This window comes from Polyodon spathula, chromosome 9, assembly GCF_017654505.1.
Source record: "Polyodon spathula isolate WHYD16114869_AA chromosome 9, ASM1765450v1, whole genome shotgun sequence".
Lineage (NCBI taxonomy): Eukaryota > Metazoa > Chordata > Actinopteri > Acipenseriformes > Polyodontidae > Polyodon > Polyodon spathula.
In genome coordinates, this window is record NC_054542.1 from 26028359 (window position 1) to 26055707 (window position 27349).

Consider the following 27349-nt stretch of genomic DNA (forward strand, 5'->3'; position numbering starts at 1 on the left):
ACAGCTCATTTTATGAAATATGATTAACATCAACAGCTGTAAATAGTATTTACAGTATCTTTCTTATGTACTCAGTGGGTTGATATTTTATATTTTAATACAGGCTACTAAAACAAAGCTTCATTTATCATTATGACGTTAATGATGCCTCAGCAGGCCAATGCAAGCAAAATCAAATCTGTGGCCTGCCTTCCAAGCAAAGCACAGACAGAAAGCTTCCAAATGTGAGCCAGAAGATTTCTGACAGCCCACAAATCAGATTTAGCCAATACAATGCGATCAGGTTCGAAAAAGGCACAGTAAACCGAATTTAAACAACAACTTGGAGAAACATAACCAGTAGTGATCATATACAGTGCTCCTTCAATATTTCATCATTGGCTAATCTACTGATTTGGTTAACTCACCGTTAAGACATCTTGAAAGTACTGTATTTTGCTATATAGAGGCACTATTCATTGTTTAGTCATACAGCTGAATAAAGAGGGAGACCATACTGAGGTGATCTCATATCTGCTTCATATTCCAGCGATGACGTAATACGGTCATTCCAGCTGAAGTGGATCAGTGGGTGTTACTTAACCTTTACTTTACTTTATCTTGGTCACCTCTTACATGGAGAACTAATTATTTTTTCGGCCTTCAGACACATTTTCTCAGTGACATGAGGTTTAGTTGTCATCAACCTCAAATGGAGGAAATACCTTCCTTGAACTTGGCTTACTTGAGCTGGCAAGGCCCAATAGCCTCCTGGAAGCAAAACATTTTGAAGGAGTATCCTATTGTTGCATTCACTTTAGCATTTCTTTTTTTTTGGGGGTAGGGGTGGGGGTGGGTAATACTTTCTTTTCACTTGTAAAATCTGCAGTACTCTCAGTTCCAAAAATATTTTTTAAGTTTATTCAACTGCACAAGGGTTGTGAGGACAGTGGTACAACATGTAATGAAATAACCAAGAAACTAACATATGCAAGGTGGTATAATGTGGAACAAGTCTTAATATTGTGAAAAAATTCCTTAGGGGCAAGTTAACACAACAGAATTAAACAAGTTCACTGCATACTGTTTGCATGCCCGAGTAAAAAGTCTGAGAGTATTTGATTGAGTATTTACAACCAAATAACAGTACATGGGTACCACCTATAAGAAACCCTTCAGCATTGAATTTTGGATAGGATTTCAGAAACCTGGGAAGATTTTCGTAACTTGTGTTAGCATTGATTCTTCCAGTTTCAGTAACAATGCAATTACACTAAAAAATATAAAAATGAGACCCACTGTGATTAAAAAAACAACACATTTTTTGTGCCTAGTTGATCACACACTAGTATTTCATTTATTTATTTAAGCAATCTAATGCACGTCAAGATCTCTAAGGTACATTGGGAGTCACTATAAAATGACAAGGACTCTCATCGTGGGCGTAAAGGTTAAATTAATTATCGAATGCTGGTTTAAAAAAGTGCTGTCATTAAACCATAATAACCTACTCTTTATGTTATCACACTGGTATTAAATACCTATAAAGTGACTTCTGTGCTTACCAATGTCAAACATTAACAAAGGTTCATTAAAACATTTTTGCCTAGGGTACTATTTTCACATGTGCTGAGATATTTCATTTATATTTCATATTTCACTATGTCACAATCCCTCCTGCGGTAGACTGACACACGGCTATCCAAAAATGTCTGCAGGCTATTAAAAATAATAAATAAAGTTGCAGAGTTCTGCAGCCTTTTTTTTAACCCATGTGATTTCTCCCACTAAGCTTGTGGCTATTACATCTGACAGAAGACAAGTTGAAAATTGATCATAAGGCTTCTGATAACAGATTGTGACAGCCCACCTGCTTCACATCAACTGACTGCACGCTTGGAAACGCTTTCCTTTTCCCCAAGCAATCTTGACATGCCATTTTATTCATTTGAGGTGATATCAGGGTTTCTTATTTTTACACCTAATGAAAATAGGTTTGTATTTGTAAAACAAGAAACAAATATTCCACTTGTTTCAAGCATGTAACAAAATCCATCATTTAACCAAATGGCAGACGTGTACCAATATGCTATGATAAATGCCTGGACATTTTCTTAAGTGACAGATTTATTTTCGACGCACTTAGCAAAATGACAGGTTTAGCCTTCTGTCTCTCCTCAGGTTTTTTACCTCCTTCTTCTCTCAGTCACCAGCCGGCAGACCTCCTGCCACCGAGCGTTGACACTGGCGAGTTTCTTCTTGAAGATGCCGGCTTCGTCGGCAGATGTCTGCTGGATGATCTCCTCCCCGGTCGAATTCAGTGCAGTGACAACCGCCTGCTGACTTCTGATGCCATCCTGAAGCTCCTGCAAGACAACACGCTTTGAATGCAATCAATCCCTCCACTTCAGTTAAGGGTTGCTAACCAATACTTCTAATTTAATATCTTATTTGCCTTATTTATATTACTATTGGTCCCCCTTTTACTGTGTTGAGAATCTTTTTATGTATTTACAGTAATTCAGGTCATGAAAAATATTTAAAATACAACTGCTGCATATACTTTACATCACTCGATTTCAGCTAGACCAAAGGAGTGAAAATGAATTATAGCACATTACGTAGGTATACGGTATCAGGAAGCTGTAGCATTGTCCTTGAAAAATCTGCATATTCCAAATTGAAGCGTGGACCTGACTGTTGAGATAACACATAATCTTTAGCAGAAAAAAAGGAACCAGTGATAACACTGCTATTGCTAATAAAGCTTAGTTACCATTAGATCATTGCCCCAGCTAGGCCCAGGGTGTTCCCTTGAGCAGGGATACTGTTTTTGTGTGCTAGCACAAGAACCCTGCTAACTACTGTATACTATTAATTTGTACTGACCTTGCTATGGTGGATGCAGGGTGATTTGCATACTGCAAATACATTTTTACTTAATAATCTCTTTTATAATTTGGTTATGTTAAAATGTCTAAAGGTTAGGGGTTGCATATTACCTATCAATCTAGAAAAAAAGGTTTGTGTTAAGTATTCATGCTGACAGGTATTATAATAAGAATATTACTATTCTACATCATTTCATTGCAGTGCACCCAGGAGGAAGTGCTGTGAGTCATTTCTTGTAAGCAATATCTTTTCTGTTCTAACCTACAAATCACGCACTTGAAAGAAACATTGATACTGTACTACAGTAGAATATTTTTTTAAAGCGACGATCTATATACAGTATGACTCTTTTAAAACATGCTCTTGCAGATAGTGTGCTTAATATTTCACAAAGCTTTTGCTCATGAGTTATTTAAAGAATGCTATTTCCAAATGTTTTTTTATGAATAAGTTTATCATAAAAATATTCTAGGCTGTTGTTAAATAACCCAACAACAGTCTTGAACAGTTTCAGGAACATCAAACTGTGAATATACATTATGCATAGACAAGTGCAGGGTTGGCTGATGCCATGCCTCATATTTTTGTTGAGCACAGGATGAGTTCCTGCTCCTAGGTAACCATTTGTAGATCAAAATGACACAGACTTTACAAACACATACAGGACCTACAGGCAGAAGGGCTTAGCTCAGGGCCTAGAGTGTACCTGTCAGACTGCTTGTCTCTTTTCAGAGCCAAATGTTTTTTCTCACTGAATAAAGTTTCTCACGTGAAGGGAATCTTTCATAGCAGTCAGGGGCTGGACTCACAAAAGCATATGCTGCGGAGACCTTCTGAAAGCAAGGATGAGATGAACATTGCACCACAAAGATATTTGCTTTGGGGGGATAACAAAGGCCAATGCAAGAAACATGCATGCTATGCAACAAAAGGAATATAAAACACCTACAATATGTACAGTAGTACCTCTATTTGTACTTATAGACTCTCATAAAACTGTTTCACGAGGCACAGTCTTAGATGGCAAGACTTTGCTGCAGACTTCATCGTTTACTGATTGTTTAACCTTTTTCAGTTCACAAGACAGATCAGTTTTTCTTCATAAAAAAAAAAAATACAGCAGTACCAGCAATACTTCATGGGTAAGGCTCACCAAGTGCTTCACAAAACTTGCTAGCTGACAAGGGAACACCTTGGTGTTAGAGACATACCTAAATGTGGCACAGAAAATACCCCTGAGACTATGCTAGGCCAGTTTAAATAAGCTAGCTGGAATACGTAGGGTTTTTTATTGCCAACTTGAATTTGTTGTAGATGTCAACTGGGCAAATCTCAGCATAAGTACTGAGGCAAGTGTGTCTGACAGAAGGCTTTAGAAGCAACATATTGTATCTCCTAGGGACACTCTGGGCAGGCTGCAGGTTATTGATCGGAATTGTTGCGGTGTGGTTTAAAACACAATTAATATGGCTATGCAAAGGAGCTGTGTCTTGTAGACAGTGTAAATACTGGCAGCAAGATCTTACAAAATATCTCCAGTCTTCTCTAACTGGTAATAAGTACAAAGATTGAAAGGTAGAACTAACAAGGTCGACTTTCTTTTTCCGCATGACTACTCAGGCAGCAGTTTCTTACTTATCTGGAGCCTGTGAAATAATCAGCGTGTCAGCCCACTTAAAAGGCACATCACAGTCACCCAGTTTGACAACAATCCCAAGATTGAACATGAGTTACATTCATGGAAACTGACTGAAGTGTATCTCTGAATAATTCTTTAACCTCTGCAATCCCTTTGGCAAGCGGTCTCGTTTTTTTATGGCTTCTCCTGCTAATGCTGAGTGGCTAAAAACACAGTAAATGTTTCACCACAGTAAAAGCATTGCAAAGTGTAACAGATCATTAAAATTGTACGTGTATAAGAAAGTCTTATGTAATGTTTGCAATTTGATCAAAGGTGCAGTAGGGCTGGAGCAACATTTTATTTTGGTATTTGTATTTAATTAATACAACCACTTTTCCTGCATCCTGGCTGCAACTCACGAAGGGTGTATAGCTTATTATTAACTACTGTCACTCACTGTCACTCACTGTCAGACAGCTCACAGTGCCCACGCCTCAGTCACACAGCACAGGTATCTCAGAGCGGTGTATTAAATTAATTTCAGTCAGTAAAGTTAAGTCCCCTTTTTTCTGATAGCATATCTTTACGTAAAAGGAACAGTAGATGCAAGTTTGCTTATATTTACATGCATTCTTTTTAACAGTGTATAAATACACTCAATATGGAAAAAAATCAAACAGGATATTATTTTTCTATTTTGAAATACTCAAAAGTTGTGAACAATTATTTGATTCATCACGCCTCCTTCTTTTATTATACAAAAAACAGCCTACAATATAAAGATTGGCTTAACCTTTGAGTTTTCTCCTTATTTATACTGTATCACAGCTTATGTGATTGCCACCATGAATTCCTTGATGTACTATTAACACAGGCTTTCACAAACACAGGTGTATGTCAAGCACTTTATTTAATACTGAAAAAAACTGTTGCATTTTACAATCTAACCAGGAAGAAGTCTTTAAAAAGAGTTTGCTTTTGTGCAATCGTTAGTTATCCTTCCCACCAGTTAAACATTACAATTGAAAAGAGACAGATGTGAGCTTTGGCTAATTTCAAATTACATGTAAACAGATATTTTCAAACTGTCAAATTGCACTGAAGTACTGGAAGTAAATACATGCTTAGTAAACATTAGCTGGCATTTTGAAACATTTGCTGTAAATAGTGTAAGGTAGTTAACCGCGACTGGAGTTATGCGTCCCAAGACTTATTATTATTATTATTATTACTTAAATTGTACTAAGGTGTTTTCACTACTGTGTAGTGAAGTACTGTAATTCAGTGAACAGTTCTTTTCAGTCTCAGAGCACTGCTGTGCAAGGCATTTCACTTTCTTCTGCTGCCTTTGGTCTTGCACACCTATCTCCCTCGTTACCTCACAAAGCACCACATTCCTTATTATATGTGCTGACAGTTTAATGAAGAACCTGCTGCTATTTCCAAAATGTCAACCTTAAAGAAAGGAGCAGAAGGCTTCAGAAGTACACTCGATAGCCCGACAATCCAAATCTCCAGTGAGCTAGAGTCCTGTATAATTTTGGAGCATGTAATTGATTGCTTTCGTGGCATGTCAAATTGCTCTTGTTGAATGTCAGACGGCACATAGGATGTCTATAGCCAGGTATGGGAACTAGGGGCAATGTGCTGGAGACTGATCTACCTGCTGTATCTTTCACACTAAAATACCAGTTACAAGTTAGGATACCTGTACACATGCCTCTTGTCCCACATTAAATATTTAAGGTCTGAGCAGACAATGCATCAAAGCAATCAATGTTTCACAGTGGTTGGTACCCAGGCATGTTACATGACACTAAGGGTCAGTGTGGTCTAATGGTTACAGCTGTGGACTGGTGGTTTTAGCTGGGTTTCAAACCCGACTTTTTTATATTATGTTCAATTATTCTCATCAATAATTGCTTTACATTCTCCATGTATGTATTTTCATTTCACTGGAAAATTATTTGCAAGCTTATAACCAAGGGCTGCAGACTCTCCTTACCCACTGAATCCCAAACTACATTATAAATATATTTATATAATTTTTAATTATTCATTGTTTTCATTGTACAGTATTCTTCATTTTACCTTTTAAATCTGGTCATGCATTGTGCTTTATATTCTCATTGTCATTGTTCAGAGTTGCCCTCTTTGCTTGTTTATATTTAGCTCCACGTATTTAGCTGTTTTAATGCTTTTTTTTTAGTGGGCTATGGTATTGGTTAATGTATGGATATAATCCCTTAAATAACACAATGAAGGGGTATACTGCACGCCTGGTAAGGGTATTTACACGCGTGAAGAAAGGTTTACGCAGAATATAAGCTGCTTTTCGCATTCTGGAACAAGAGTGAGAAAAGCACGCACATATCTGGAGCACAGATACGCGCCTCAGGGCACACAGGATTAAAAGTAGGAGTGGTTTAGATACCTGGAATATATTCACATTCTGAAATGGCAAAAGACGAGGAGACACCAGGCATAAACCACTCAGCCTGCGAGCAGGAGTAAGGGGCACACGTAGGAGCTTCAGCCAACTGCCATGAGTAGTAAACACAGTTGAAGACAACCACAATTATGATTAAAACACAAATGTTATGTGAAACAGTTGTTAGTAATAATAATACAAAATTATTAACTTTTGTGTTGTCTGTCGATTTATTATATATCAATGTACATGTTTACTTCTGTTTTAAATGTTTCAAACTCTTTTGACTTTGGCATTTGTTTTTTGGAACTAGCAAAAATAAAAATAAAATTACGTTCATTCGTTCCTCCAGTGAAGCTGCTGCAGTTGCCAACTCAATGTGATCAAGCCCAATACTTCACAGAAATCCCTTTGTTTTTCTCCAGGTAAAGCGAGCCATCATCATATTACAATCCAACATGCTATATTTGTCACTGAGTCAAGGGCTAATTACAAAACTAAAGTAAGGGTGTTATTATTATGATCGTTAAACTAAAGCTGATAAGTGTGTGGTTTATCTATTGTTTACAAGTGCTAAAATGCCTGCTTAACTGTGAAACCTATTGGGTTTTTTCACTGGATGGTTACATTTATCTTCACATAATGGTGCAAAAGTACTGATAAAAAACTACAAAATGTCTTAGCCAGAAGAAGCCACTTCTTCTGTATTCAAACGTCGCCATTGTGTGAAATCAACAGAATATTTTGGGAGTGTTATGATAACCATTCTTTCAGTGATGGTGTTCGCTTTGTGTACCTCCAATTACTATTGCTTGTGTGCTCTTCTGTGTAAATATAACATGAAATTTATCACATTCAATTTAAGATGTTACAAAATAGTGCTGGGTTGTTTTTTTTTTTGTAAGGGTTTTCTAGCATTGTGCAAAATGTACTTTTAAAGCAATATGTTCAACAAGTATTAAAATCAGTATAAGAACACCACACCAAATTACGTTAATTAAAAAAAAAAAAAATCTGCATCACAAGCAATTATACACCCCCTGCTTTCAAGCACTGTTCAAAGGTGAAAGGTTAACACGTGTGCTTTTATGCAGATGAGGCAGCACTCTGTGCATGGCCTAATCCGAAAATGAGAAAGCTTCAAGTGAAATTGGGCCAGGAATTAATTCTGTTTTGATGCACTTTTATCTTGGTAATCCAGGTAAAGATAACACAAATGGTGTCCTCCACACAAAATAGCTAAACAATCTTTAGCTCTTTTGTTAGCTCAAGGATGTACGCAAATTTATTGTAGAACTGTAATCTTAAGCTGCATCCACAGTGGACGTGAGCGATGTGAGTGAATAATTTATAAGTCACTGCAGTCAAATGGGAGTATCCACACCAGCAGCGAGGGACGTCACTTTGAGAAAATTTTGCGTCACTAAATGGCACACCTTTTTTTTTTATGTCGCGTGACTGGAATGAAACTGACCAATCAGAAGCAAGGTTAACACCCTTGAACTACAACAAACACACGCCTCAAAACACGTCATGCCCGAAAACACGTTAATCATTTAGTGTAGTCCCAGCAGTCGTGACTTGCAGGTGGTGCATTTAGCAGCACCGAGACATTTTCTTTCCGATTATGCAATTTGCATAAAAATAGGTTTATTAATAAGCAAAAATAAACCTGTGCATACATCCAGTCTACATATCCAGCATTTAAATGAAAAAATGTGCACTTTTGCTGGCTTTTAAAATGACACAAAAAAGGTCCCACATTCTCGCAACTTGAACTTGTGACCTAATTTTAAGCTGTGGCTTTTTTTGGTTTGTTCTGTGGCACAAATCGGCGACAAGAAGAATATCTTTACACACATGTATTTATTCCCAGTATTTTGGATCGTTTCCAAGTTGCATCTGGTGTGGATTGACATTCGACGACTTCGCTGACTCGTGTCTAGTATGGATGCAGCTTTAGAATTTCACATTGTATATAGAAGGAATGTCTTTTTTTTATTTGCAAAAGTTTAATTGCTGGTCTAATTACAAACAGGTACTTCATTTTTGATGTACAATGTGTTCCTACAGTTTACCTGAATACAAACCCATTTTTTATACTTGAAAAACATTATTTTTGAAAATGAAGGTTTTGTTTTCATTTTACATATCAAAGAACACTCTTGTAAACAATATACCTTCAGCTTCATATGTTTCTGCTTGTAATTTGTTTACCATTTTAATACAGTGCGTTTAACAATATGTGCGTTCATAACAAATGGCCATTTGGGCTAGATTCTAAAAGCTATTTACTCCAGACCATAATTAGTGCATTTTTTCCTGAAAGGAAAACACACCAATTAAAATTCTAAAACGAATGTATAATGTATTTCAGACTATTTGCAAGCCTCTAAATGACATGCCTGGGTTATTTTCTGGCTTGGTAACTTCAATGGATGTTTTTGTTTTCTCCAAAATAAATGCGCTGATGACGATTTGTAGCAAATAGCTTGGAGAATCTAGCCCGATGTGTCCAAACATGACAGTTAGCGTCCAAACAAGAGAAATCCAGCATAAACAAATGTAAACAACTCCTAATAATGCTAAATTCAGTGTTGGCCTGTATGAGACAGCAACATTGTGCCAGGTTTGTCTTTCTGATGCTGCTAAGCAATTGAGAAGAGATGTTTATAAATTAAGATTGACATCAAGTGCATCTGTATCCACTCTTTAATTTGAATGCATTTTACAGAACTACCGTCAGTACAAAGCTTTGCAAAGAACAATTCTCAGGTCTGCAGTTCTACTCACGTCACTAGGTTTAATAGCTAGGTTCGTGCTCTCTCTGTCCCGGAACTGATAACGCTACACTAAGTCAGGGAAAAGGAAACAATTAACACAAGTCCTGTTACAACAATACAGCCCACCTGGTCCATTACACTGATAAATAAAAAAAAAAACATGTTCACAGAAAATGCTCTTAGTATTAGTTTTTATTATTAAAACATATTCAAAGCTCTGAATACAAGCACCGCATTAAAAAAAAAAAAAGTATTTTATTTGAATTATTTCATTCAAGTCCAACACCAAAAATAAAAGTATATGGTCTCTAGGAACGAGATCCCAGGATGGTTGACATTTTTTTTTACTTATTTATCAGTTTTTCAACAATTACCTAATGTGCTCTCTAAAGGTCTTTAATGTAAATAAATGTTATTTATAATCCCAAATAACAAAATAAATGATCAGTATAATTTAATTAATGACACTAAATAGTGTGTATTTCTTTATCATGTAATCCAACACTTTAAATGGTTTACAATGTCGGTATAACTGATAGCACAACACCATGTGATAATAATAATAATAATAATAATAATAATAATAATAATAAATAATAATAATAATAATAATAATAATACACAACTTTTTTGTTTGAGATAACACAGGACACTTGAAATACTCCATGTCTCACATTATAGGCTGAAGAAAATATGTGCTGACAGCCATGATCAAAAGAATATGTTGGGTTTGTTTTATCTATACAACAAAGTGTACAATAATTCTCTGAAATGAAAAATTGGCTTAAAGCAATCAGGCTGTGTACCACATAACACAAATTAATGGAAAAAGGCACCGGGCTCACAGCCAGCACCCCCAGCCTGCATTGACTCTGTTTCAACTGCAGCAGGTAATGAAGTAAAAATCTATCCCTGACTACATCCTAGAAGTAAAAGTGGCTTCCTTGTTCCAAAAATGACTGCGATAGTCAAGATTAGAAGTTCCTCTGAGAGGTTGGGAAAGGGGCTCCTCTTTTATTCCTGGCATATGTTTTAAGAGCCCCCACTGAAACCTACATTATGTGTGTGTGTGTGTGTGTGTGTGCGCGCGTTACCAATAGTTTAATATTCGGAACTTGACATGTGTTTTGCAGTCAATTTTGTTTGAAAAACAAAAATGTGGTTTAACCCTTTGAGACCTGGCCCTTTCGAAACAGAAAACAGACAATTAATGGATTACCTGTGTGTGTGCACGTATAGTATTGCTGACGTTGTGTGCCAAAACTATTAAGTTTAGCTCCAACTTCCATTGTAGCAGTGACCCATTACTATGTGGAGATTAGAATAGTACACTAAAAGAGATGCAATGTCTGCATAATAACATCCATATAGCTGTGTATATATGCTGTGAGGCAGACCCAGTCTTTCTTTCTAGACTTGGTTAAAGTACAAAGAGGACTTAATAAAGTACATGAAAAACAAAATAAGCTGTAGAGGTGTTATAATATATATCAGTCTATTCCACAAGTTGACAAAAATGAAATAACAATAATAATGTATGAATAATTTATGGCACATACAAATGTAATTAATGTGAAATGTATTCAGTTCTATTAACTGCTAATAAGGTTGCTTATTAATTCTCAAACTTAATGGACCGATAGTAGAAATAACAAACAAACAAACAAACAAAAAAAAAAACCTTTGCACAGTGGAGCACTGCAAGGACTGGCTAAACAAGAATACCCAAACGGGCAATGAACAGTGAGTAAGCAAGATTCACAAAAAACAGTCTTTCGCTGTCTGGTCAGTGGTTCTGACCAGACACTGTTCAAATTGCCTTAAAACTTGTCCAGTTGAACACTGGACTAGCTAAAAGACAATAACAATGTACGATTTTAATGCTACAAACATTTGCCAAACAAAATGAACACAGAATTGCCACACTATATTCAAAATAATAAAGCTGAAAGAGCAGAGCCTAGGATACAAAAAACAGAGCCAGGGACATCCCCCGTCAAATCACACCTGATAAAATATTCATAACACATGCACTTTTATGCATAAAATATTTTCGAATCAAAGTTGTTAAGGCAGGAGAAAGGCAGACAAAAATCAAACACTTCCTATCGACTTAATTTATGAAACATTAATGAATGACCAGCCAAATAACTATAGACCGTTCTGTACCGAGTGGTGGCTGGTGACTTCTAGTCACAAGAGGTACAATTACAAACCCGTTGTTTCATCTAATCAATATGCCATGCAAAAAAAGGAGCTTCATTAATTTATTTATTGATTTCTTCTAGCAGAGTAAAGGAAATGGATGAAATCAAGTCATTCTGTATGGTTTTTGACATCCTAGTAAATACGGTTGCTTGTTCGATGTCAGCAGTAAGTAACTCGTCATAACGAGCAATTATTTCTGTAAGTTCCCTGTCGTTCTGAAATTTGCATTACTTTGAGATATGCACATTCATCAGCATTTCATATTAATTTATTCTGTCATCGTTTCAATTTGAACTTTCGGCATTATAAATAAAATGTACTTTTTAGACATCAACACAGTATAAAAACATAAAACAGGTCAAGAGAAATATAAATTGACAGAAACAGAATGATTCTTGGTGAAAAATCTCTCTCCCGACCTGTGAGGGCACTGTGTGCCTGGACTGGATGGCCCAACAATTCATTCCCAGGGTTAGGTGGAAGCCGGCCATCTAGAAAGGGTGCGAAGCTACAGTGCACCAAGTCATCGACCCGGAAGGGAAGCAATGTGGCAGTGGCAGATTTGAGAAGAAAAAGTTCAGAAGGGGACGTAGCGAGGTGACCTGTTCCTCTGTATGGTTAAACGCTGAACCGGAAGGAGAACATTATTATTGTGAGTGTTTTGTTGATTTTTTTGTGTCTAAAATCTACTTGTTTATTGATGCCTAAGACAATCCGGAGCTGTCACTACAGACCAGCACAGAACCCGGACAACACTGCACCTTTCTCACGATAAATTGTATTTTCACCATGATTACTACAGCACTCACGTTGGACTTGTGACCGTGTTTGTGTATATTGTGTGTGTTTAAAATAAAGTGTTTACTGTTTCGGGACTGAACCCTATGGATTTAACTAAGCAATACACAGTAGTTATTACTTTCCATTCAGCCTACTTTTCATTGATATATTTGCTTTCAAATATTTGCTATATCTAGAATCAGACGACTTGAGTAATCTTGAAATACTCTGTACATACAATTAAATGTAGACGCCAACCTCGGATAACCTGATTGGTGAATAACTCAACACCTTTGCTTAATTCGACAGGCAGTCATCGTCCATAAAATATATGAATCCTGCCTCTTTTAATTTTTTAATTCGACACCATGCTTTACTCGTAACCCGATACTTATTACCAGTAACAAAGGGATAAAAACTATTAAAAAGTGGATAATGCAACGCTAATAAATCACTGGTGACTACACTCTCGTCAAGAACATTAATCAATAGTGCAATAACTATTTCTGTGTTCCTGACTCCCATCAATTCTACTTGTGGAAAACATCTTGAGATCCACCTGGCATCACACACAGCTGCGCTCCACAAGTCTGCTTTCAGTTAACGATTCTATATAGTATGTGTTTTATCAGCCAATGGATTTCCTCATTGAACAAATGCACCTTTGATTAAACTCTAAATCATTTTTTTAAATCAGAAACTTAAAGGGAAACTAAAGCCTCCCTTAGGGAGCTCACTTACACAGCAGCAATAAAAAAAGTAGCTGAAATCAACAGCACTCATTTTAAAATGGCCTCATTGTTTCGGCTAAGGTTTCGTGGGGCATCGTAATACAGGCACCGCTTTTGAAGTCGCAAGAGAAAGACTGCATAGTCCCCTTTTTCGAAATATTGTAATGAGCCAGTGGATTTATGTTCCTTATAAAAACACAATTCAACCAATATTGTATTTCTCATTTGATTCCATCAAATTTCAGAATAAATTTCACTCATATTCTTTTGAAGAACCATGTTCAAAATAATATTGATATGAACTGTAGGCTATAGTGTTACATTGAGTTCTGGTAATAGTTTCATAAACCTGAATACTGTACACTAAAAACATGTACTTCTGTTATGCTATACAGAACACAACCATGCTCTGCAAACAAAGCATATCCTGTATTTAAGGCTTCAATTTTATTTTCAACAATATTTATTCCCTCAGTAAAGGAACGTACAACAAAATACCCAACATAATAGCACCCAGATGTACAGTAAATAAAAACGTTAAAACTTAAGATTTAAAATGATTTGTGTCCAGAAGTCATCTTATGAAACCACTGCTATTAATTTAAGATAACACTTATTTTGTCAACTACTAACATGTTACCTACTAACAACCTGACAATTAAAAAAGGCAAGCATGACACTGAACCACAGTATAACTCATTTTTTAGTAAACACTTAAGCACTGTTGTAGTAAAATGACTGAATTAAAACCAGTTTTATTAACCACCGCTTCATGACTAAAACATTCCCTATTCCTGTAATGTGGTGCATAAAAACCCATCTGTATGCTAATCATTACCCAGTGTTCATTATTCAGGAGCAACTGAAACAGCCACCCAGGTCACTGGTGCCACTAGGCCATTTCCAGCATTTCACTTTTGATGGTAAGCATGCATTAAACCTTCATTACTTTCTTGTTAGCAATATTGTTTATTGTCAGAATCAAATGTGATTATTATGGTAATATCATACACTGGCACATAGATTTGTGCCTCTAAAAAAAGGATCATGTGAAAGCAAGTGATAAGAAGCATCTACACTTTGTGAAGCCATTTTACCCCTTCCTCAGGAAATTTAGCATGTGTATATTTTGAGCCCAAAATTCACCTATTGTAGTAAAGGTTTGCAAAGGACTCTGCATTGGCTTTGTGGCCCAGTTGCAAGCTTTGCTCTTGTCTGATGTCTAAATAAGTGATTATGCTTTGGTTTCCTTTTCTTCCAACACGGAGCAGGCATTAAACTAAGGACCATGATCCATAACTCCAAAAATATCTGAAAAGGGTTTACTTTACTTTATTCTGTCGACATCTTCATTGGTGTGGTTTCCATGAAAAAGATTTCTGCCTTTCTCTCACACTATTTTGGGAGTACCTTTTGGGTAATTTAGGTTTATGTATTTTTCTTTTAGGGAGAGAAGCTCTCCTTCCAAATCCAAACAACCTAATTAATATTACAATACAGGAGGGTATATTTAAATGTTTCTGCCTGCGTTCCAGTTTGGCCTTGCACAATGACCGATATCGTGCAGCTTTCTTAAACTGGATTTTTAATACGTTTTTAGGTTGTGTTGAAGATCGCAAGTGCAGATTATACCAGTAGTCTAACAGCCGTGAACAAAATAACAAATTTTACACTAGATGCTAATCCACCCAGGCAATTTTTTAACTTTCTGGAACTTTGTTCTGTAAGTCTGGCAGCAAGCTGATATTAAAGCCTGTATTTGAACAAAATCGTGCAACCAATTTTTTTTTATTTCTATTTCATGTTTTCGTTCTTCTTAAACAAATCTTGCTCAACTAATTAGGTTTAAGAGATTTTACTTCAATTCTGTAGGTGGTTGCTCAAGCCTGGAGCTGTCGGTAACCCACAGCAATAATACAGGAGAACACTGACACAAATTCCCAGCAATGCTAATTACATTAAACATGTCCTACTTACCCACACGTCATTATTACTGGGGTGACCAGCTGGCTCTGTGCCACCAGTGAAACACTTTTCTTCTGAAGAAACTATTTGGCATCACACCAGGACAGACTCTCTCTCTCTCTCTCTCTCTCTCTCTCTCTCTCTCTCTCTCTCTCTCTATATATATATATATATATATATATATATATATATATATATATATATATATATATATGTATATATATATATATATATATATATATATATATATATATATATATATACATATACACACACACACACACACACACACACACACACACACACACACATACATGTGTGCTATAAAAGATTAATATTCAGAAGATCATCTATTCAACATACAACAACCACAATCACCTCCTCATTCTGCCAGTAAAATGGGGCAGAAATACAGGGACTGAAAGGCCAATGGGGGGTTTGAATTAAACAGTTGAGGCAAGGCTTCAATTACAGAAGCCAGTTCAAACAGCAAAAAGGTGACTGTTCCCTGAACGGGGTATGTGCCGCACATTATTCATTAGCCACTTCAAGGAGTAAGCAGGTGTTGGAGCAGAATAGGACAGGTGTTATTTCTGGCAGCATGTTTCAAAGCCAACCTACTTTTTCACCACATACGTTTTAAAGTCACTCCAAGACAGACCCACTCAAACGATTCTCCCTGCAAATGTCAACGATGAATAATCTGCTTCTGGCAGCTATTGACTAAGATAATATTCATCATACTTTGAAGTTCTTGCCCAGTTTCTATAAATGGTAGTCATTCATAAATTGCAGGACACATAATACTTCCATACTTGTACTGAAGGTCAGGTGCATGTAATCCCAAATTTGGCCCAAGAAAAGAAAAGCATGTGGCTGTGTAACAGGCAATTGATTCTAATCTATTTTGGCTCTTAGTCATTTTTCTTCAGATGTGTTGCCAAACTGACAGCTTGGGCAGCTGAAAATAAACTACCCTCCCACCACAAAAATGCAAAACGGTTTACTTATTATTATAAATGGCTAACTCCGCCAAGATGTTAAGATGGGATTTTGGACCTCCCAGTTGGTACAAGTCGTTCACAATTCTGACAATCACCCAGAAATGTAAAAACTGTTTATTTTTCAGTTTGTTGTTGTATTGTTTACAAACACATAAGCATCTAAGTGTTTAGCTGCTGCCTTTATCAGCGTTATCAGCCAAAAACGTGTGTCTGCCTGACTTGCTGTAGTTTTACTGCGTTTTGTGACTTGAGTGTTTAAAGTTTTGTCTGTGTATGCTACTTTATTTAGGATGAATATATTCTAAGACAGAGAAATATATGCAGATGAAAAACTAAAGGAAAGGCAGTTGATGTTTCTTACTGTTGTTCTCCTCTTTAAAAAGGAGACGCTGCACCCCAAATACCCCCAACAGTTGATAACCCATTAACACCTGCATGTTTTCTCCCCAGCCTTCTTATTCTTATCTTATAGATTGTGGTTTTAGTAATTGAATACCATGTTAGAAAATCTTTATGGGGCACAAGTAGGTTTCAAACAACAATCCAGACGGCTTCATAAAAGTAAATGAAAACACTGCCAAAATCAGTAATGGGCTGAAAAAAAATTCTATCACACAATGAAAGCAGTTGTATTGAGTTTCACTAATATCTATGTCTTTTTCCTTCCCACTATGCTTCTCATAGCTATAATGTATCCTATAATCTATAATACTGTAATTTATAAAGCCACATTTATTTTCTCACCTCTCTCTCTCTCTGGGTTTACACTTTAATGTATTTATCATAATGGCAGCTTAAGTAATAATGCAAGCAGCATCAATAACAGAAAAAAAAGTTTAAATGTTAGATCGGTCTCTTTATGCTACAATTATCAATGAAGGGACTCAGTGGAACAGTATGTGTTCTGTGTGGTTTTTATAACTCTGCTGAACTCCTTCCTCGGGAGCTAGGAAATGAATTACCTGATTAACTCATTCTAAAGCTCATCTATTTTTCACTCCCAATTAGAGGATTTCTTCACCATCTTATTGGTCCAAGGGTGCACCAGCTTTTAATACAATGTTAGTGTTTGAGATCAGCACTGGATTGCACCTATGTGCAGTCACAATGGAACAAACATGCCTTTGCAACATATATTGTGAGAGAAATGCTACAGTAACAGTCAGCTGTCTTTCAGAATCTCAAAAAAATAAAAACAAAGTCTATTTTGATGAATCGGTGGTAACATGCCAGACTAAACCAACTCTAAAAACTAGAATTTCGAGCAAATGGCTGGGTGCCTACACTTTTTGGCATTTGGTTTCCCTTAAGTAATTTCAAACTACAGCAAGCACTATAAATAGACAAAGGGGGTTTCCTTTATCCACGGGCTCCTGCATAACTGTAATTTACGAATCACCCTAAATCATTTATATTTTCTATCCCTTTTCTTGTCTTGACAACTCACTTCCTAGTTCATCTTCTTAGCAGATTTCTGTGGCAGGCATAGTTCAGGTAGTTTATGAGGCATTCCGTTGTTTTCTCCTATAGTTGTTTTGCAGTCTGCTTTTGCATGCCCTGAGGGTACAGCAAAGCTGTCTGCTTTTGCAAGATAATGCATTTTGGGTTTAGGTTGTAATTCAGACACATGTAGCTGACGCTGTCCTGCACTGCAAGGCACCCAATAAATGTATCCAGTATTTTAATCAACTCACTGTGTCAAATTTTCTTCAGTTTTTTCTCTTATCATTGGCACAACATCAGCTCACAACGAGATCAGCGTCCATTCTTACAGGTGGCAAAATATATTCTATTTGCGTCTATGCAATTAAATTCAAATTTTCAAGCATGATATTAAAACAAGCTACAAATGCAATTTACATTGTTTTTCTTACCTCTCCCTTAACTTAGAATTATTATTGGTTTTTAGTTTCAGCACTTTCTGCTGAGATTAAAAAAAAAAAAAAAAAATAATAAAAAAAAAATAACCCAACTGGCTGCTGTCTTGCTTGATGGCCTGTGTAAGGTGGTTTTGACATTTGTTTGTTTTGCTTTCTGGACTTGAGAAATAATGAGAAGTCGTAAATTCATATATAAACTAACAGTTATAAACTGGGTGATTTGAGATAGAGTGACTGAAAAAGGCATATACCTGTAGTTTCAGGACCATGGACAGATCACTCCCTTCAGAGTCAATGCAGTACAGTAAATTAATGGATGAGAACCACATTTCCAACCCCATATAATAGGCTGACCTATGGTTTTCCAACTTTCCAGCCAAGGTTACATCTACAGTCTGAGCATTCTATAATGAGAACTCTGCTCTCTAAGCTGTAAAAAACAGTGCGGCAGATTTCAACTATCAACTGCAGAAATAAGGAAAACATTATACACTCCACTTTTATGTTTTTATTTATGTTGTTGCCTGGAGGGAAACCTAGCAATTGTTCATCTATCAACGCCAACTCATGGTGTTTGGGGGAGGTGTGCAGTTGGAGGTGCTGTCATAAGGCTTGAATAGATGGTTACGTCTGGATATGAAAGATTGCATTTGTCACAAGAGAGCCTTAAACTAGCCCACAACAGTATGGGGACAAGACTATTAAAACTCAGTTCAAAAGATACCTTCTATTACTTCCCAAAGCTATCAGTTGAATTACAAAGCAGCTGTATAATAATAATAATAATAATAATAATAATAATAATAATAATAATATAATAATAGTTAATTTTACAAATACACTGCTAAACCAAGCACATTTAAAACAATGGTAATGTAAGTATATAAGAATTAATAAAATCATGTCTCATTGCAGTCTCTCCCTAGGAATATTTTTTTTCAGTGGAATGAATTCATTTAATTTTGATGCATATATTTATTTTTATTCAACAAAAGCCGTATTGTTGACCTTTTTTATTTCACAGACCCTGGTGGTAGATCTCATGGGTTGACATACATTTTTAACAATAATGAAACAAACTTCAAAATTCAAGCTATCCTATAATCGAAAACATTTTCAAAACATTGCTCTATTTATGAAACACTGATATCGCTACAGGGAGAGACCATACACTGCAGAGAAAACAGCAGAGAATTATGGGGCTGAACCAACAAGCACTTGAGAGTAAACACTTATCGTTAGCAGCGTTACAACTGGTGAAGATCTTTTAGTTCTGTGCTTGTCAAAAAAGTACCATGTTGTAATTAAAAAAACTAAATTAACTTTTTGTTCCTGATATCTGGTAGGTCACATGACCAAATTGCAGCTGGACCATTGCACTGAAACTTAGTTACAGCACATTAAGTTATTCTATAGCGGAAAGTAGCAGCAACTGTTACTTCTACAGAGTTGTCCGTGAAACATCAGCATATTGCAAACTGCAGTATAAACTACTAGAAAAGATTCAAAATATCTTCAAAGCAAGTGAAGAAGGGCAGAGATAATGCTGCTACTGCTAATTGGAGGTAAGGAAAATTTGATGTTAAAATATTGATTAGCATTGTTTGAAAGGAACATATGGGGCATGTTAAAAGCAGATATAAATGCATGGTGAAGGTTTAATCCTTCAGCAAAATTGCAAGATTTATGCATTATTATTATTTTTTCTCCCTCTTTTCCATAAAATCCTTTCAGCTGGCATACCTTGCAGAGCCAGAGTGAGGATGTCCTACTTCTTTATCTTTCTTGAGACCTTGCATGCCTGTGTGACATGTCGTTTTTCTTTGCCAAAGACTGCACCCCACTGCTGTTGCATGCACTCCGGAATTTCCATTAAAATCTAGGACATCATCCTTTACTCTTTATCTACAGCAGGCTGCTGAACAGTGTGATATCTGGAACTGCGTGCAAACGAAGACGCACAGGAAAGGAGTTGTAGTGTTATATACTTTCTCTCATCTTGGAAATGAAAAAAAAAATGATGATGCTTTTTTTTTTTGTTATCTAACAAAGAGAGAGCCAAAAAACAACTCTTAATAATATAGATGTCTGTCTGTTTGGAATGCTTTGGAATCTTTTGTGAAGGACTACCTGCTCAACTGGAAATAACAAGATGCCTTAGCGTTTAACCTGTTTTTGGGGTTTTTTGGGGGGAGTGGACAACATTCAAATTCACATTTTAAATGTAATACAAGTTATTTATACTGTTCCTCATTTATATATCTAATTGGATTACAAGTACTACAATCAGTCTGTGGAGTCTGAGAAACTGTTGTTAAATCAACATTCACAGAGCCTAAAGCAGCACAGCTTTTGAACCGATAGGAGTTTACAATGGATGCTGACAGGCACACAAAGCTGTAAAATGAAAATCAAAAAACGTATTCCAATCATAGGTGATGCATGGACACTGTAGTGGGCATCTACCATTTGATAGCCGCTAGCTAGGCTGGATGCTGATTGGTTTAGCACTACATACTTATTTTCTGTTCTCTTGGCTTTCAACATATGGGGCAATAGCGTTACAATAGCGTTTAAACAGGCCCCTGTTTTTATTAAAGGTCCATATAGTTTATCACACATTACTGATCAAACACCATGAAGAAATGACCTTGGGTAAAGTGGCACTTTCAGAGCTAATAAACTAGGAATCCAGTTTGTCTACCAGTTAGAACCTGGGTTAACAGCATTTTTATAGACATAGTAATAAAAACCCTAAACTCAGTTTATATGGACAAGGGAAACCAAACCAAGCAGTGACTCAATCACTGTTGCTGCAGTATTTTTCATGCTCCATAGTGGTCCCGTAAAGGAATATACAGTGTAGTACATGTGTTATGGCCCAGCACAGCATAAACCACTCAGCACACAATGGGCAAAAAAACACTGCTATGAACTTTGAAAAAGAATGTAGTGAAAAAAGAAGAAGGAAACTGACTAAATGATTTCTAGCCACAGCATTTACTCAAAACCCATATCAGGAATATTGGAAAATAATGTGCTGAAAGCAGAAAGTGAAAAACATGTATTACAAACCACATGCATTATTAAACTACATCAACACTTATTGACCCACGGCATAGTGAAATGATTAATGCAGAACTCATCAGGAGCTAAAAATAGGACCCATGAGGGACCTGGAAGAGAACACATCCATGCAGCTGGACTGCAGCTTCTGAAGCAGAAAATCTGTTTTTTTTTGTTATATATATTTTTTGTTGTTGCTGTTACCACTAACAACAAATGACTTTGAGTAGGACTGGTTGTGGGCCCTCATGGAAACACTGAATAGATTATCTTTTCAGCAATAGACTAATATATTAATGTATCAATAGAAAATATATTAATGAGCAAGCTGCTTGATAGATGCAGTGGTAGCACAGCTGTTAACCACATTTATAAATGTAGGTTATGGGAGGGTGCAGAATTTATTGGGTTTTTGCAATGGTGACTCCCCAGTCTGTTCCTGCATTAAGACTGATAATTAACATTGCAGAAAACATTTTTGGGGTGTAAAATGAAGAACAAATATCATATCCAAATATTTAGCATTTATTATAAATGCTCATTAACATATTTGCCTGTTTATGAAGATAGGCAATTGTCTATTTAGGATACCAAGATATTTAGCAAAGGGAGTAAAAGTCTCAGTCATCCTACATTGGAAAACACTTGTATTATATTTGGGGCACCACAGTGCCTGCCAGACAGCTTGCTTAGTAAGAAAGGGAAAGAATAATAGATGGCAGGTAGTATATTATAATGTAACACTGTATAGTTTCATCAAGGCAACCATATAGAGAAATCCTTGAGATGAAATTACAGTGTTAAACATGTCCTGTAATCTATTATTGCTTTTATAATACAAGTATATACGGTTTACCTTTAAAACTTTGATTTTTTGCATTTCTTTGTAACTAAGTAGAGAGCAATATTGGTTCCATTCATTTGTGTAGAGTTTATACACTGATATTATTGGGAGTCATGGTTGTTACTCTGGCCAAGTTAGAATAAAGGATGGGGGGAAAAGGCCAACCTATAATAGACTGAACATTATGAACGATCTAGGTTATTGCCTGTTGTTTTAACACCATTCAAATAATATTTCTGGACACCTCTAAACACTATATATATAGATATATATATATATATATATATATATATATATATATATATATATATATATATATATATATATATATATATATATCTATATATATATATATATATATATATATATATATATATATATATATATATATATTATATATATTTATATACCTCTCTGACAGACAGTCAGAACTGATGATACATACAGTGTTATTTTATGAGTCCATGTTGCAACAAAGCAATACTTGGAACAACCCCTTTCGGTTTGCTTTTATAGGGGAAAAGCCACAAAAGGTCTCGGTTGTTTCCCATCCTTGCTACAGTAACATTGTAGGAACGGGTTCATTAATCATCTTTCAATAGTGATGAAACTAGGTTTTGACTTTTCCGATGAACTGTACCCTACTTGCATAAATATGCATTTGATAGGACGTAAACATCTTTATGTAGTCTTCGGATCCTTATTGTAATGACAGTCTGCAGATCGATCAGAAATTATATTTTAGTGTTAGCTGAATTGTGGTAATACACCGCAAAAAAAAAAAAAAACTTGAAATATTAGAAAAATGTTTTTTTCCAGCAAGAGCTCCGGTCATGTTATTGAATTGTGATTTGTAATACAGCAGTAAACCGATTATCTCATACAGATCAATCAAAAACATCTTAATGCTATGAGCACTTTTTGTTTTGGGTGTATAAAGATATAAACATGGCCATAGACAGACCAAACATGGTGAATCAAACCAGATGTATAAATGGTTCACCACCAGCAGCTATAGATGACACACACTTTTAAAAGAAAGCTTATCCAATTATGTACTTTTTATTGCTCATTGACAAGTATTAATTAGGCTTAGACTTTTGGTAATTGTCACCTGAACCTACCACTGTTTTTAAACACACATAAAAGCTGGCCACTCCAGTAATCACAATACATTCACATTAGCTATTGACATAATCTAAAAAAAAAGTTGACCTTCTCCAGCTTGCAGTAGCCAGACAAGCCCCCAGTTTCAATTGTCTTGCTGCAGCATGAATTAACTGCAGCCTTCAACAGCAGGCCTAGTGGGAAAAACAGGCTTTGTGCCTCAAAAGTTATACAGTAAAACATTTTGTTATATTGTTGTTAGGCTTCGAAGACCATGTGAGTCTTCAATAAGATCCAGATTGGCCTATATTTTCAAAATCTTGGACTGGACTATTTGAACTTTTAGTTATTGTACATTTTACTGAGCTAGCTGGTTCTGTTTTTTCACTTGAAATTGTAAATCTTGGTACTTCAGTAAGGAATACATATGATTTGTTGAGATGAATACATGCTCCACATGTTTCAGGTATGTCATAATTCATGACTAATTAATATCTTTTCTACACATCGTACAAAGAAAACCCATCAGGGCCTGTGGCCTGCCTCTCATGATACAAATCTGTGGCACGACAGGTGTTTAGCACTTGTAAAAAATTATATTTTGTGGGGTTGACAGAAAAGGGTTTAAAAAGTATTTTAGGCAATACCAGAAAGAAAGGTTCAATTCAACTTTCTGACAAACAGCCAAACATTAAAAAAGGGAATACATAAACATGGAAAAAACCCAAATTATAAAGCCCAGCAACATCTAAAGTATATTTTGCACTTTTTTTTAGATTACCACTTTATTATTAGCACTGAAAAGGTTGGTAACTTCTTATGCATTCGCTAGTATTTTTCTGGTTTTTACATTTAGATAGCTACTGTATGAATTAAGGGGTGACTTACAAACAATTTGTATGGTAAACTGAATTATTAGTCCATCAAGAGCTGACATCAATCATGAATGTTTTAGATGTTTTGAATTGTTTTGAATACGATAATCACATCTGGTCATTAGCTATTATGCAGGCTTCATCTAGCGTGGCCAGCACTTTATAATTATCAATATGTAATCAAGCATTCCTTATTAACAACTGTGACTGTAATATGAACACCCCCCAAAGTAATGTACAAAACAGTGGACTATTATTTTATATGCTTTATGATTTTAGGAAAATAAATATGCTGAGAAATGTTGAACAAAATTATAATATACATTATAATACTGATAATAATAATACATAAATATATGTTTTAATTAAGGAGAATTGAGTAAAATTTGTAAAATTATTTTAAAATAAAACTTTTATTTGTACAATTCATATACATTGTATAATGTCAGGGGGAGGGTAGCTCTTACTAAATGTCTATAAATGGCCATTTGATTTTTTTTTTTAGAAATACAAGAGACTCATTCATTGGTGGATGATTGATTTCCATAATCTTGGTACACAAGAGGCTCTTTGATTATCTAAGCAGTGATGGCATTTAGATGAGCCACTGTTCAGCTCAATTCAATATATCCCACAGGCTTGTTTTATCACTCCTTTTAGCCTTATAGCAACACTCATTTTTAGAGCTTACACAGGGCTTTTCTCTTGACCAGAGAGCAATGCAAAGGCACAATGATCATTATCTGAAAGACATGAAGTTGAAGAGGCATTGGGTTTTATGCACACTTACTAAAGCAACTATCTGTCTCAAAAACAAATGTGCTACCTACAGTTAGAAGTTTGAAATGCCTTGGTAACATATACTAGCCTTTAGAATTGCATTATATAGTTGGCATAGAGTTAAATTGATGAAGAGCACCTCTGAAGGTAATTTATGCAGAACAATACTAAATTCAGTAGTCCGTCACATATCCGTCCATCACATATCTGCCCTGACCGTTTACCCGGCCTGGCCAGACGTATCAGCAACGTCAACTATGTGTACAGCGCGAATGCAAAATGGCTACTTGAACGCAAAAGAGAGTTTGAAAAAAATGATTATGATTGAAAAAAGCTAGATACTTTCACTGCTGGAAAATGGATTTACCAGGGAAAAATAGCACAAGATTCCAAAATTGGAAAGACCACTGTGACATATATAAAAAAGTCTGCTTCAGAGATTAAAAAGTTTGCATCGGGTGCTGACAGTTTCTATGGGTGCAAGCAACGGAAGGTTCTGAGAGGCCCACAAGATGACAAATTGGATAAAGCTGTATTCACCTGGTTTGTTCAAGCATGGAACGAGGGCATTTTAATTTCAGGAGCTAGTATAAGTAACAAAGCAAAGTTGTTTAATCAGTTGTTGGACGGTGACTCAAACTTTAAAGCTTCATCTGACTGGCTGAAGCAATTTCAAAGCAGTCATGGAATCAAGCAGTTCGCTGTGCAGGGCGAAAAACTTTTAGCTAACACAGAAGCAGTAGAGCCGTTTGTTTCGGAATTACACGATCTGATAGAAACACATCCGCTAACCAGAGATCAGCTGTATAACTGTGATGAAACAGGGCTTTTTTTTAAATGCTTGTCTACACGAACCCTGACAACACCTTTGGAAAAATCAGCCGCTGGATTCAAGACTGCAAAGGAACAGGTAACACTACTTTTATGCGTGAATGCATCCGGCTCCCATCGCCTCCCGGTTCTTCTAGTGAGAACAACAGCAAAGCCGAGGTGATTTAAAAATGTTAACGTGGCTGCTTTATTAGTAGTGTCACAAAAGTGCGCATGGATGGATCGAGGTGTATTCCATTCCTAGTTTCATAACCATTTTGTTCCTAGTGTAAAACAAAAGCTGTTGGAGCTGGGCCAGCCACAGATAACAGTTCTGTTAGATAATGCTCCTGCTAATCCAGCAGCAGAAATCATGGTAAATGGAGAAATACGATGATTATTTTTTTTTTTTTTATCATTTGTATGGACAACAGTATAATTGAAGCCACAAAATGCAGGTACCTAGCCTTTTCTTCACTCGAGTCTTAATGTTTTTATCGAAAACGTAAAGAAGTTAACAGTGAAAGATGCTATCTTAGCAGATGCATGGCAGAGCACTGAGAAAAGCACGCTACAGAATGCTTGAAAGAAACTGAAATTGGGGTCTGATGAAACAGCCAACGGTTCTGTACCAAATGTACCAGAACCCGAATCTGCTGAAACCGCTTTTGAGATTGAAGGCTTTACAGAGGACGAAATTCAGCAGTGGGTGAGGTTCGACGAAGCAGAACCTTTTAGATGATGAAGAGATTGTGGATAAGGTAAATGGAAATAACAATATGATAACAAGAAAGTGAGGATGAAGACAATTAAATTAAACTAGCCGTTTCCCACAGTGAAGCAATAGAGCGCTTTCAGAAAGGATTGGACTGGCTGGAGCAGCAACCTGAAGCCAAGACTACTCAACTTTTGCTTGTCCAGTCTTTGACCGCAATGGCAGTGAATAAACTCAGCTTCAGACAAACCCGCATTCATGACTTCTTTACTCCAACACATTAATGTAAGTACAGTATGTACAGTACTATACTGCACAACGTCACTTTTGTATTCTACTTTTGAGTTTTTGTCTTTATATTGTTAAGCAAATGAACAATACTTTTTTTTGTAAACCCCCAATGCACTTGTAAACCACCCGACAATAATGCAAATGTATACTGCACTGCACTAATACTGAGTATCTTACTGAGCAAGGGGGTTATCCTTAATACTAGTTAAATCCCAAAACATAAATTGTGTGCATTTTGTAATGCTTACATGTGTGCATAATGGTATTTTAAACAGGATTCAATTATCTGCCTTTAAGTTTATCCACCCTTACTCCGGTCCCACGACAGGCGGATATGCAATGGACTACTGTACTTCTTTCTGAAACCCTGCAAAGCAAGGTGTCATATTCTAAAAATAAGGGTTTGAAATAAATCAAGTGACGTACAACAAAATCTTAAAATATTTAACCTCTCACAATTAGTTCAGCAGCAAAGGATATTAGACCAATCTTGATCAATCCTGATATTTTGCATATTTATTAATTCATTTATTACTTCGAGGAAGCGTGAGCAAGGTTGAATTGATTTAATATGAGACAAGTATAAA

General features: G+C 36.1%; 1 protein-coding gene across 10 annotated transcripts in view; it reads right to left on the reverse strand.

Annotated features, from left to right (window-relative positions):
* The window catches only part of dmd (dystrophin), a 728160-nt gene that overhangs the window by 238265 nt on the left and 462546 nt on the right, over nucleotides 1–27349 (reverse strand). For all 10 annotated transcript variants that reach the window (XM_041259003.1, XM_041259005.1, XM_041259010.1 and 7 more), the window contains one exon: nucleotides 2170–2345. In XM_041259003.1, the coding sequence (XP_041114937.1) occupies nucleotides 2170–2345 (176 nt within the window). The remainder of the gene's footprint in view (nucleotides 1–2169; nucleotides 2346–27349) is intronic.